Consider the following 12,506-nt stretch of genomic DNA (forward strand, 5'->3'; position numbering starts at 1 on the left):
AAAAACCAAACAAAAAAATGCGTCTCGAGCCAAAGGTGTCCAGCCTCTTTGCAGTAGAATGGAATGCTCATTGAAGGCTGCCTGTGCAACAGAAATTGTGGAGTAGAAACTTAAGTCAGATCAGCCATATGCTACAGCCTCCTCATTTGAGGGAACTCTTCATTTAGCAGTTGAAGCCCACCAAAAAAAAAAAAGAAACAAACCTGATATGGCTCCAGGATTTTCTCTGATCTTTTTTTCTAGTAGACAAGCAAAGCTTTACCTCAGTAATCTCAAAATTGAGGATGCAGAGGACTCCCTTAGAATATACTTTTTAAATGCCCTTTTCAGGACCTCATTCCAGAGGTTTTCATTTTGTTAAGTCTGAACTGGGGATCAGAAAACTGCGTTTTTAACAAGCACCCCCATGTGATTTTTATGGAGGTAGTCTTAATCTCACTTTAATAAATATTGCTATGGTTTATTTCTCTTATGAGTGTTGTGCTTCTTTGATACTGGTTTGAGTCTCATTTGAGGTTTTCCAGGTGTATTTCTCATGCACTTATCTTTTGCCTGTTGTGTATGGTAAATATTAAGCCATTTACCCAGTTATGATTTAGTTAGATGGGTTGACATTGTGTGAATACAGCAGATGATGATACCAAATCCTATTATAACAGCAGATTTCTTTGTGTTAAAAAAAAAAAGGTTCCCTAGCCCCTGCTAAGCACTGTTCTGTGTCATATTATTCCAGCCCAGAAAAATAACTCAGGCTTCTAAATTCCATACTACAACAGTGTTGCTTGTGCTTAACTGTTACATACTATGCTGTACTATAGCTTCAAATTAGGACTTCTAGAGATCAAGATATTTTTGTTAGAATGCCTTTAAATACTGAACTGAGAATCATTACATCATTTGTTCCATGTTAGGTTGGTGCAAAAGAAATTGTGGTTTTGCACTGTTGAACTTTGCCATTTGCACTTTGAATTTGCCATACATTCTTAAATAAATGTGGTTATGTTATACAACATTTTAATACACATTTATCACTTAATATTTTTTGCTAGTGACTTATTACTTGCTGTTTATATTTATTTTAGACTAGGGAAATTATATTAAAAAGCAAATTCAAGTAATTTTCTTATTTGAGTTCTAAATGTGTTGTAAAGCAGCAGAGACAGCTCGTAACATCAACAACACATTTGGCCCAGAAACTGCTAATGAACATTGCAGTCAGGCTTCCCTGGTAGCTCAGGCAGTAAAGAATCCACCTGCAGTGTGGGACACCTGGGTGCAACCCCTGGATTGGGAAGATCCTCTGGAGGAGGGCATGGCAACCCACTCCAGTATTCTGGCCTAGAGAATCCCCGTGGACAGAGGAGCCTGATGGGCTACAATCCATGGAGTTGCAGAGTCAGACGCAACTGAGTGACTAGGCGCAGCGTACAGTACAGTGCAGTAGTGGTTCAGGAAGTTTTGCAGCGGAGACGATGAGAACCTTGAAAATGAGCACAGTAGCCGGCCATTGGAAGTTGACAACGACCAACTGAGAGCCGTCATTGAAACTGGTCCTTTTACAGCTGCACAAGAAGTTGCTGAAGAACTCAATGTCGACCATTCTAGTCATTCGGCATTTGAAGCAAATTGGAAAGGTGGAGAAAGTTGATAAATACATGCTTCATAAGCTGACTGAAAATTTTAAAAACTGTCTCTTTGAAGTGGCGTCTTCTCTTATTCTCCGCAACAACAACGAGCCATTTCTCAATCACATTGTGACTTGTGATGAAAAGTGGATTTTATACAACTGGAGATGGCCAGCTCAGTGGTTGGACCAAGAAGCAGCTCTAAAGCACTTCCCAAAGCCAAGCTTGAACCAAAAACAAAAAGGTCATGGCCACTGTTTGATGGTCCGCTGCCGGTCTGATCTTACTCCAGCTTTCTGAATCCTGGTGAAACCGTTACATCTGAGAATTATGCTCAGCCAATTGAAGAGATGCACCAAAAACTGCAGTGCCTGCAGCCGGCACTGATCAACAGAAAAGGCCCAGTTCTCTACAACAACGCCCGACTGCACCTTGCACGACCGATGCTTCAAGCATTGAATGAACTAGCCTGTGAAGTTTTGCCTCGTCTGCCATACTCACCTGACCTCTCGCCAGCCGGCCACCACATCTGCAGGCATATCTGTTTTCAGGGAAAATGCTTCCACAACCGGCAGGAACCGGAAAATGCTTCCATAACCGGCAGGAACCAGAAAATGCTTTTCATGAGTTCGTTGAATCCCAAAGCGTGGATTTTTATGCTACAGGAATAAACAAATTTATTTCTCATTGGCAAAAATGTGTTGACTGTAATGGTTCCTCTTTTGACTTAAAAAGATGCATTTGAGCCTAGTTAAAATGATTTATACCCAGGCTTCCTGGCTAGCTCAAATAGTAAAGAATCTACCGCCAATGCTGGAGACCTGGGTTTGATCCCTGGGTCGGGGAGATCCCCTGGAGAAGGGCATGGCAACCCACTCCAGCATTCTTGCCTCGAGAATCCCATGGACAGAGGCGCCTGGTGGACTACAGTCAATGGGGTTACAAAGAGCCGGACACGATTGGGCGACTAGCACTTTCACACTTCCATTTTCATAATTATTTAAAATTCGCAGTCTGAAATTGCAATGATGTTTGCACCAACTTAATTATTTTATATATCTTTATGTGTTTATGTTTGTTTATATATTTCCGTGTAAATAAGATCACAATTTCCAGCCTTATGCATGGCAACTCTCACTGAACTGTAGCATGTCTTTTGCTTTCCTGTGGCTTGACATCTAGTATTTCTATTATAGCAATATCGGAAACTGAGCCAGTCGTATTATCCACTCTTGGAATGTCTCACCCAGGACCACATGAGCTTCATCACCAGCTTAGATCCTCCTGTACTCCTGTATGTCCTCACATCCATCTCAGAGGGACTCACTGCTCTTGGTGAGTATCAGAGAGAGCATTGTTTTGAGAGGAAGAACTTGGTTGTGGTCTCTTAGAGTAGGTGATTTTGAGATGATCATCCTACAAAACGGGAAAGATTGTTTAACCAAAGTGAAAGATTGTAACTATTACTTAAAAGACAGAAAATGCCCTTTTTCATATTTTGATGTACAGTTTATTTTTAATCAGCTTTATTAAAGTAGAATTTACACACTGTAAAAATTATTGATTTTAAGTGAACAGTTCAGTGCATCTTGACAAATGTAGAAACATCGTCATGAACCACCACAGCCAAGATACAGAACATTTTCGTCACCACAAAAGCTCCCTCATGACCCCTTCTAATCAATCCCTCCCCTAGTTCCAGCCCCAAGGAACTACTGTCTACTTTCTCTCACCGTAGTTTGCCTTTATCAGAATTTCATATAAATGGAATCATGTAACATACAGTCCTTTGCGTCTGGCTTCTTCCATTTGGCATAATGCCTTTTTCTGTGAATCAGTGTTTATCTTTCTGTTGCTCAGTATTATTCCATTGTATACGTTACCACATTTGTTAATTTGTTAATATATTTTCACCAACTGATAACATTTGGGTTGTTTCCATTATGTGGTTGTTTTGAATAATGCTACTATGAACATTCATGCACAAGTCTTTCTATGGACAAATGTTTCTCTTGAGTAAATACCACAGTGAAATTTCTGGGTTGTATGCTGGATGTATATTCAACATTGTTAAAATCTACCAAACTACTCCAAAGTGACAGTACCATTTTGCTCCCTGCAGCAGTGTGTAAGGGCTCCAGTCGCCCTCTATCTTCCCTAACACTTGCTATTTTCAGTCTTTTGGGGGGTAGGAGACAGAGGCTGCTTTGGATCTTAGACGTGGCATGCAGGAAGTATCATTTTGTGTCATGCAAGGTCTTTAATAGTAGTGTCCTGCTCAGTCTCAAGTAGTTGAGGCGCTCGGGCTTAGCTGCTCCATGGCCTGTAGGAACTTAGTTCCCCAACCAGGGATTGAACCCAGGGAATGCAGGGATTGAATCTGCATTGCAAGGCAGATTCTTAACCAGTGGACTGCCAAGGAAGTCCCGATTATCAGTCTTTTTAATCTTAATCCTTTTAATGGGCATGAAGTAGACTCTCCTTGTGTTTTAGTTTTGCATCTCACTAATGGATATTAATTTGAGCATCTTTTCATGCTTATTTGCCATTTATCTGTCTTCTTGGTAAAGTAGTTGTTCCAATCTTCTACCCAGTTTTTCTGAGTTATTTTATCTTGAAAGTGTCCATTATATATTGTGGATACAAACCTTTTCTCAAATATATGTTTTGCAAATATTGTTTCAACTTTGTCTTGTCTTTTTTATTTTCTTAACAGTATCTTCTGAAGAGTAAGAGTTTTCAATTTTGAGGAAGTCCAATTATTTTTTTCTGTTAGAGATCATGTCTTTTGTGTCCTATCCTAAGAAATCTTTGCTTATTAACCCGAGGCCATAAAGGTTTTTTCCTGTGTTTTCTTCTAAAAGTTTTATAGTTTTAGCTCTTATGTTTAGGTCTATGTTTCTTTCAATTTATTTTTGTACATCATATTTTAAGAGGCTTCCCCTGTGGCTCAGCTGATAAAGAATCCACCTGCAATGCGGGAGACCTGGGTTCAGTCCCTGGATTGGGAAGATCCCCTGGAGAAGGGAAAGGCTATCCTCTCCAGTATTCTGGCCTGGAGAATTCCATGGACTGTGTTAATTCCTGGGGTCACAAAGAATTGGACACGACTGAGCAACTTTCACTCACTATTATGAGATAAAAGCTAGAATTCTTTTTTTTAACATGGATATTCAATTGTTCTAGCACATTGTTGAAGAACATTCTTTATCTGTTAGACTACTTTGTGCCATTTCTGTACTATCCTAATTTTATAATAAGTCTTAAAATCAGATAGTATGGCCTTCTAATTTTGTTTTTTCATTATAAATTGTCTTGACTATTCTGGCCTTTTCCTCTTTTTTTTTTTAAAAAAATATTAGAGTCAACTTGTCGATTTCTCTTGTTAGATTAAAAAATGAGCAGGAGAATTTTTATTGGTTACATTGAATCTATAGCCCAATTTGGGGAGAACTGACATCTTAGCAATATTGAGTGTTCAGTTCCTGAAAATGGCATATCTTTCCATTTATTTGGATCTTCTTTACCTTTTCTCAACAGCATTTTTGAAGTTTTGAATATTAAGTCTTATCCAACTAAGTATTTTATGTTTTTATGCTCTTGTAAATGGTATTGATTTCAATATATGTTGTTTTTGCTACCATGTAGAATTGCAGTTGATTTCTTTTATGTGTTGACCATGTACTCTGTAACCTTGCTAAACTGACTTATTAATTCTGGTAGCTTTTTATAGATTTCTTCATGATAGATGTGTCTTTCTACATAGATATGTCTGCAAATAAAGATAGTTTTACCTCTTCGAATCTGTATGGCTTTTTTTTTCATACCTTATTACACTAGCTAGAGCCTATAGTAAAATGTTGAATGGAAATGATGGTAGCAAACATTCTTCCCTTGTCTTCAGTGTTATGGAGAAAGATATATTATTTCACCATTCAGTATAAGATTAGCTAGCTCTCAGTTCAATTCCTGGGGCAGGCAGATCCGCTGGAGAAGGGATAGGCTACCCACTCCAGTATTCTTGGCCATCCCTTGTGGCTAAGCTGGTAAAGAATTCACTTGCAGTGTGGGAGACCTGGGTTCAATTCCTGAGTTGGGAAGATCCTCTGGAGAAGAGAACGGCTACCCACTCCAGCATTCTGGCCTGGAGAATTCCATGGAGTATACAGTCAATGGGGTCACAAAGAGTCAGACATGACTGAGTGACTTTCACTTCATTCACTAGGTTTTATTGCAGATCTTCTTTATGTTGTTAAGAAAATTTCTTTCTTTTGTAGTTTTCTGAGAGTATTATCATGAATGGGTGTTGAATTTTATCACATTTTTTTCCTGCATATACTAAAATAATCTTAGGGTTTTCATTGTTTGTCTGTTAATACATTGCATGGTATTAATCATCATATTGATGGATATTTGAATGTTAAAGCAACCTTGCATTCCATACTTGGTTACGACGTATTGTCCTGCTTATAAATTAATAGATAAAACTTTCTAAAATTTAGATACATATTTTTACATCTGTGTTCATGACAGCTATGATGGGTTCTTCTGTAGTTCTTCTTTAGTAGTTTTCTGTTCTTCTCGTATCTTTGCCTTGTTTTAGCGTTGATATAGGGCTCTCATAAATGAATTGAGAAATGTTCCCTCCTCTCATTTTCTTAGAGAGTTTGTGTAGAATTGTTACCAGTTCTTCCTTAAATGTTTAATAGAATTCCCTAGTGAAACCACTAGGCCTAGATTTTTCTTTGTTAGAAGGTTTTTAACTATAAATTAAATTTCTTTAATGGATATAGGACTATTCCAGTCTCCTGTTATATCTTGAGTAGCATTTGATAGCTGTATCTTTAAAGAAAATTATTCATTTCATCTAAAGTTTATCTGACATTATTGACATAACATTGTTCATGTCACCCTCTTGCTTTGGCTTCCGCGGTGGCTCAGTGGTAAAGAATCCGCCTGCAATGCAGGAGACGCATCAGTCCCTGGGTGGGAAAGACCCCCTAGAGAAGGAAATGGCAACCCAATCCAGTAGTCTTGCCTGGGAAATTCCATGGACAGAGGAGTCTGTCAGGCTACAGTCCTTGGGGTTGCAAGAGTAGGACATGACCTAGCGACTAAACTACCACCACCATCCTCTTGTTACACAGTTTGATTTCTGTAGGATCTCTAGTAATGTTCGCTCTGTAATCCCTGACATTGGCAAGTTGTGTGTTTTTTTTCTTGGGAATACTGGCCCTAGGTTTATTAATTTTGTGCAGAGAACCAGCTTTCATTTTTCACTGATTTCTCTATATTGTTCTATTTTTTATTCCATTGACTTCATGTATGATCTTTATAATTTCCTTTCTTCAGTTTCTTTGCTTTTCCTTTTCTAGTTTTTTCAAGTAGAAGCTTACATCGCTGATCTTAGACCTTTTTTCTTTTCTCATATACAAATCTAGTGCTTTAAGCACTGCTGTGGCTATAACTCATAAAATTTTTATTTATTTGGGGACTTTTTCTATTCAGTTAAAAGTATTTTCTAATTACCCTAGTGATTTCTTCTTTTACCAATGAGGTATTACTTAGAAGCACATTGTTTAATTTCTGATAGTTCTGTTATTAATTCTAGTTTAACTTTATTTTCGTCATAGAATATACTCAGTTGTTCTTATTGGATCTTTTTATAGTCCAAAGTACAGTGAATGTTTCATGAGCACTTGACATGAGTGTGTATTCCATTGTTGTTGGAAAGAATGTTCTCTAAGCGTCAGATCTAATTGCTTGATAAAGTTCACATTTTCTGTATTTTTACTGGTTATTTTTTTGTCTGTTTGTCTGTTTTCTACTTGTCCTTTGAATTACCAAAAGATAAGTGCTAAAGCCTCTAACCATGATTATAAACTTGCCCATTTCTCCTGTTAGTACTATCAGTTTTTGTATGAAGTATTTTGAAGCTCTGTTACCAAGTGCATGTATGTATATTTAGGATTGTTATGTCCCCTTGATTAATTTACCCCTTTATCCTTATGAAATGACACAGGTTATTTCTGGCAATATTCTTTCCTCAGATCTACTTTGTCTGGTATTACTAGCCTGTCCAGCATTCTTTTGATTAGAGTTAGCCTCATTTTCCATCATTTCACTTTTAATCTTTCTGTGTGTCTCTGTATTTAAAGTTGGTTTCTTATCGACATCAGGTATTTTGTTGCTGTTATAACACCTTTTTACACACTTGATGACTTAAAACAACATAAATTTGCTGTCCTGTAGTTCTTTACTTCATAAATCTGGCGTGGGTCTCACCAGACTAAAACCACAGTGTCAGCAGAGCTGTCTCCTGCCTTCTTCAGCCTCTAGAGACCGCCTGCATGCTTTGTCCTGGCTCCTGTCCTCTGTCTGCAAAGCCAGCGGCACTGAATAGCTGAGCATTCTCCCACAGGTGCGTCTCCAATTGATTCTGATGTCTTCTGCCTCTCTTTCACTTTCAAGGACCCTTGGAATTACCTTGGGCCCACTCATATAATCAGGGATAATCCCCCTATTTTTAGTTCAACTGACTAGCAACCTTAACCCATCTACAACTTTATTCTCTGCTGTGTAACCTAACACATTCACAAGTTCCAGGGGTTAGGATATGGACATATTTGCCTAATATAGCATATAGTTGGGTCATATTTTTATATGAAATCTGACTATCTCTGCCTTCTATTAATAAAGTGTTTCAGCCATTAACGTGTAATATAACTGCCAGTATATTTGAGTTTAAATCTACAATATTGCTGTTTGTTTTTTCTTGCTTTGTCTCTTTTTCCTCCCTTCTTTTAGTTTGGATTAATTAAATGTGTTTTCTGGCTCCATTCTATATCCCCTATGAGCTTATTAGCCATACTTCGTAATTTTTAGTGGTACTCTAAGGTTTATAATCTATACCATCAGATGATGTAATCAGTTTGCGTTCAGATAATTACAGTCTGCCTCTCTCTGTCTCTATCCCTTCTGGAACTCCAGTTACACCTGTTCTGTGTCTCTGTTACATTGTTCAAAGACTGGAGAGAACTCCTCTACAGATCTTCAGAGCTCTCTTCTCACACAGTTCCCACTTCTGATACTTACCAGAAGTTCCAGCTGCCTCCGCCTCCCCAGATTCACCTCACTGAGACCACTTGGCTTTGTCTGGGTTCCCCTTTCCTGGCCAGCAGCCTGGAAGCTGCTTTGGGCAATAAGCTTGAGCAGTTGTGTAGGTATTACCTCATTGGTTTCCCTCCTCTCTGGTTTGATAGTCCTATACTGCTTCTTGTGCAGTAATTGAAAAATGTTGTTTCATATATTTTGTCCTGTTTTCTAGTTGTTTATGGCAGAAGGAAAACATTCTCATAGCAGTTAATCCTTCATGGACAGAAACTGAAGTCTTGTCTTTTTTTATTACAGTTTGTCTTAACATTCTTTTATCTCATATCATAGCGGTACTTGAAGCTTTTGAATTAGTTGCAGATGGCTATGTTGTACTCACAAACTGTGATCTTTAGCCTGGAATCTGCATTTTAACAAGTCTCTCAAAGGAATCTTGACAAAGTGGCATAACGGAGGGAATACTGAACTTGAATTTAAGTTCCAGTGCCGCCACTTACGAACATATTGACCATAGACGTGGACTCTGTTCATGATGCGGTCATAAGTATTTTCATACGTGTTCTTCATTCATTTCATTCTCAGAAGCACTCTGCATGCTAAAACTAGATCAAAGATGTTAATAGTATTGTTTGTCCTTAGTTCCTACTTGTAAGCTTCCTTCTTGACTGGGTTGATCACTGCTTTTTTCCCAGTTGCTAACATATAGTACATGCTCAATAAGTATATATTGAATGAATTAATTAGGTAATATTATTTTCACTATACAGATGAGTAAGCTGCTGCTCAGAGAGGTAAAACAACTTGCCTAAGGTCATACAACTAATAACTGCCTGCTCTAGGAGTCTTTAAAACCCATTCCTCTTCACCTTACTACCCTGCTGGATCCACCTGATATAGGTCACAGTTTGGCAGGTGAATTGTGCCCTCTGTCTTCAAGAAAGAGGATTAGACTGTTGAAAGTAATTACTTGGGTTTCTTCTTTTCCAATGGTGAAAAATGTTCAAAAAGGCATTTATAGGTATTATTTGAGTTGTAAGCAAACTTCAGTTCCACTGTAGCCTCAGTGAGAAAATTGAGAGGGAGGTACAAAATAGTTGAACCAGTGATAGAATTGTGACTTGCCTAATATGCTTGACATGATATTAAATTTTTTTCTTAATCATTCACTAGCATTCTTAGTTTCAGGCCAGCTATCATATGGGAAAAGAGAAAGATAAATGACAAAAGTGATTATATTTTTCCTGTTTTAAATTCCCCATCCACCACCCCTATTCAGTTCAGTTCAGTTCAGTTCAGTTGCTCAGTCATGTCTGACTTTTTGCAACCCCATAGACTGCAGCACGCCAGGCTTCCCTGTTTATCACCAACTTCCGGAGCTTACTCAAACTCATGTCCATTGAGTCGGTGATGCCATCCAACCATCTCCTCCTCTGTCGTCCCCTTCTCCTCCTGCCTTCAGTCTTTCCAAGCATCAAGGTCTTTTCCAATGAGTCAGTTCTTTGTATCAGATGGCCAAAGTACTGGAATTTCTGTTTCGGCATCAGTCCTTCCAATGAATATTCAGAACTGATTTCTTTTAGGATGGACTGGTTGGATCTCCCTGCTGTCCAAGGGACCCTCAAGAGTCTTCTCCAACACCATAGTTCAGAAGCGTCAATTGTTCAGCACTCAGCTTTATTTATGATCCAACTCACATTCATACATGACTATTGGAGAAACTATAGCTTTGACTAGATGGACCTTCATTGGCAAAGTAATGTCTCTGCTTTTTAATACGCTGTCTAGGTTGGTCATAGCTTTTCTTCCAAGAAGCAAGCACCTTTTAATTTCATGGCTGCAGTCACCATCTGCAGTGATTTTGGAGCCGAAGAAAAAAAAGTCTCACTGTTTCCGTTGCTTCCCCATCTATTTGCCTTGAAGTGATGGGACCAGATGCCATGATCTTAGTTTTTTGAATGTTGAGTTTTAAGCCAATGTTTTCACTCTCCTTTTTCACTTTCATCTAAAGGCTCTTTAGTTCCTCTTTGCTTTCTGCCATAAGGGTGGTGTCATCTGCATATCTGAGGTTCTTGATATTTCTCCTGGCAGTCTTGATTCCAGCTTGTGCTTCATCCAGCGCAGCATTTCACATGATGTGCTCTGCATATAAGTTAAATAAGCAGGGTATCAGTATATAGCTTTGACGTACTCTTTTTCCAATTTGGAACCAATCTGTTGTTCCATGTCCAGTTCTAACTGTTGCTTCTTGACCTGCATACAGATTTCTCAGGAAGCAGGTAAGGTGCTCTGGTATTCCTGTCTCTTGAATTTTCCAGTTTGTTGTGATCCACACAGTCAAAGGCTTTGGTATAGTCAATAAAGCAGAAGTAGATGTTTTTCTAGAACTCTCTTGCTTTTTCTGTGATCCAGGGGATGTTGGCAATTTGATCTCTGGTTCCTCTGCCTTTTCTAAATCCAGCTTGAACATCTGGAAGTTCACAGTTCACGTATTGTTGAAGCCTCACTTGGAGAATTTTCAGCATTACTTTGCTGTCATGTAACTTGAGTGTAATTGGTAGTGGTAGTTTGAACATTCTTTAGCATTGCATTTCTTTGGGATTGGAATGAAAACTGAACTTTTCCAGTCCTGTGGCCACTGCTGAGTTTTCCAAATTTGCTGGCATGTTGAGTGCAACACTTTAACAACATCATTAGAATTTGAAATAGCTCAACTGGAATTCCATCCTCTCCATTAGCTTTGTTTGTAGTGGAGCTTCCTAAGGCCCACTTGACTTCACATTCCTGGATGTCTGGCTCTAGGTGAGTGATCACACCATCATGATTATCTGGATCATGGAGATCTTTTTTCTACAGTTCTTCTGTATATCCTTGCCACCTCATCTTAATGTTCTGCTTCTGTTAGGTCCATACCGTTTTGGTCCTTCATTGTGCCCATCCTTGCATGAAACCCTTGGTAACTCTCATTTTCTTGAAGAAATCTCTAGTGTTTCCCATTTTATTGTTTTCTTCTATTTCTTTGCATTAATCACTTAGGAAGGCTTTCTTATCTTTCCTTGCTATTGTTTGGAACTCTCCATTCAGATGGGTATATCTTTCCTTTTCTCTTTTGCCTTTCACATCTCTTCTTTTTTCAGCTGTTTGTAAGGCCTCCTCAGACAACTATTTTGCCTTTTTGCATTTCTTTTTCTTGGAAATGTCTTGATCACCACCTCCTGTACAATGTCACGAACCTCCATCCATAGTTCTTTAGTCACTCTATCAGATCTAATCCCTTGAATCTATCTGTCACTTCTACTGTGTAATCATAAGGGATTTGATTTAGGTAATACCTGAATGGTCTAGTGTGGTTTTTCCCTACTTTCTTCAATTTAAGTCTGAATTTGCAATAATAAGGAGTTCGTGATCTGAGCCACCATCAGCTCCCAGTCTTGTTTTTCCTGACCATATAGAGTTTCTCCATCTTTGGCTGCAAAGAATATAATCAGTCTGATTTTGGTATTGACCTTCTGGTGATGTCCTTATGTAGAGTTGTCTCTTGTGTTGTTGAAAGAGGGTGTTTGCTATGACCAGGGTGTTCTCTTGGCAAAACTCTGTTAGCTTTTGCCCTGCTTCATTTTGTACTCCGAGGCCAAACTCTGCTGTTACTCCAGGTATTTCTTGACTTACTACTTTCGCATTCCAGTCCCTAATGATGAAAAGGACATCTTATTTTGGTGTTGGCCTTCATAGAACCATTCATCTCCAACTTCTTCGGCACCAGTTCTTGGG

The 12,506-nt window shown here is 38.6% G+C and overlaps 1 protein-coding gene across 1 annotated transcript in view; it reads left to right on the forward strand.

The window, feature by feature from the left end:
* RANBP17 (RAN binding protein 17) overlaps positions 1-12,506 on the forward strand; it is a 347,799-nt gene that overhangs the window by 295,928 nt on the left and 39,365 nt on the right. Inside the window, exon 25 of the mRNA XM_052659359.1 lies at positions 2,822-2,960. Within this exon, the coding sequence (XP_052515319.1) occupies positions 2,822-2,960 (139 nt within the window). The remainder of the gene's footprint in view (positions 1-2,821; positions 2,961-12,506) is intronic.

This window comes from Budorcas taxicolor, chromosome 20 (genome assembly GCF_023091745.1).
Source record: "Budorcas taxicolor isolate Tak-1 chromosome 20, Takin1.1, whole genome shotgun sequence".
NCBI classification, from domain to species: domain Eukaryota; kingdom Metazoa; phylum Chordata; class Mammalia; order Artiodactyla; family Bovidae; genus Budorcas; species Budorcas taxicolor.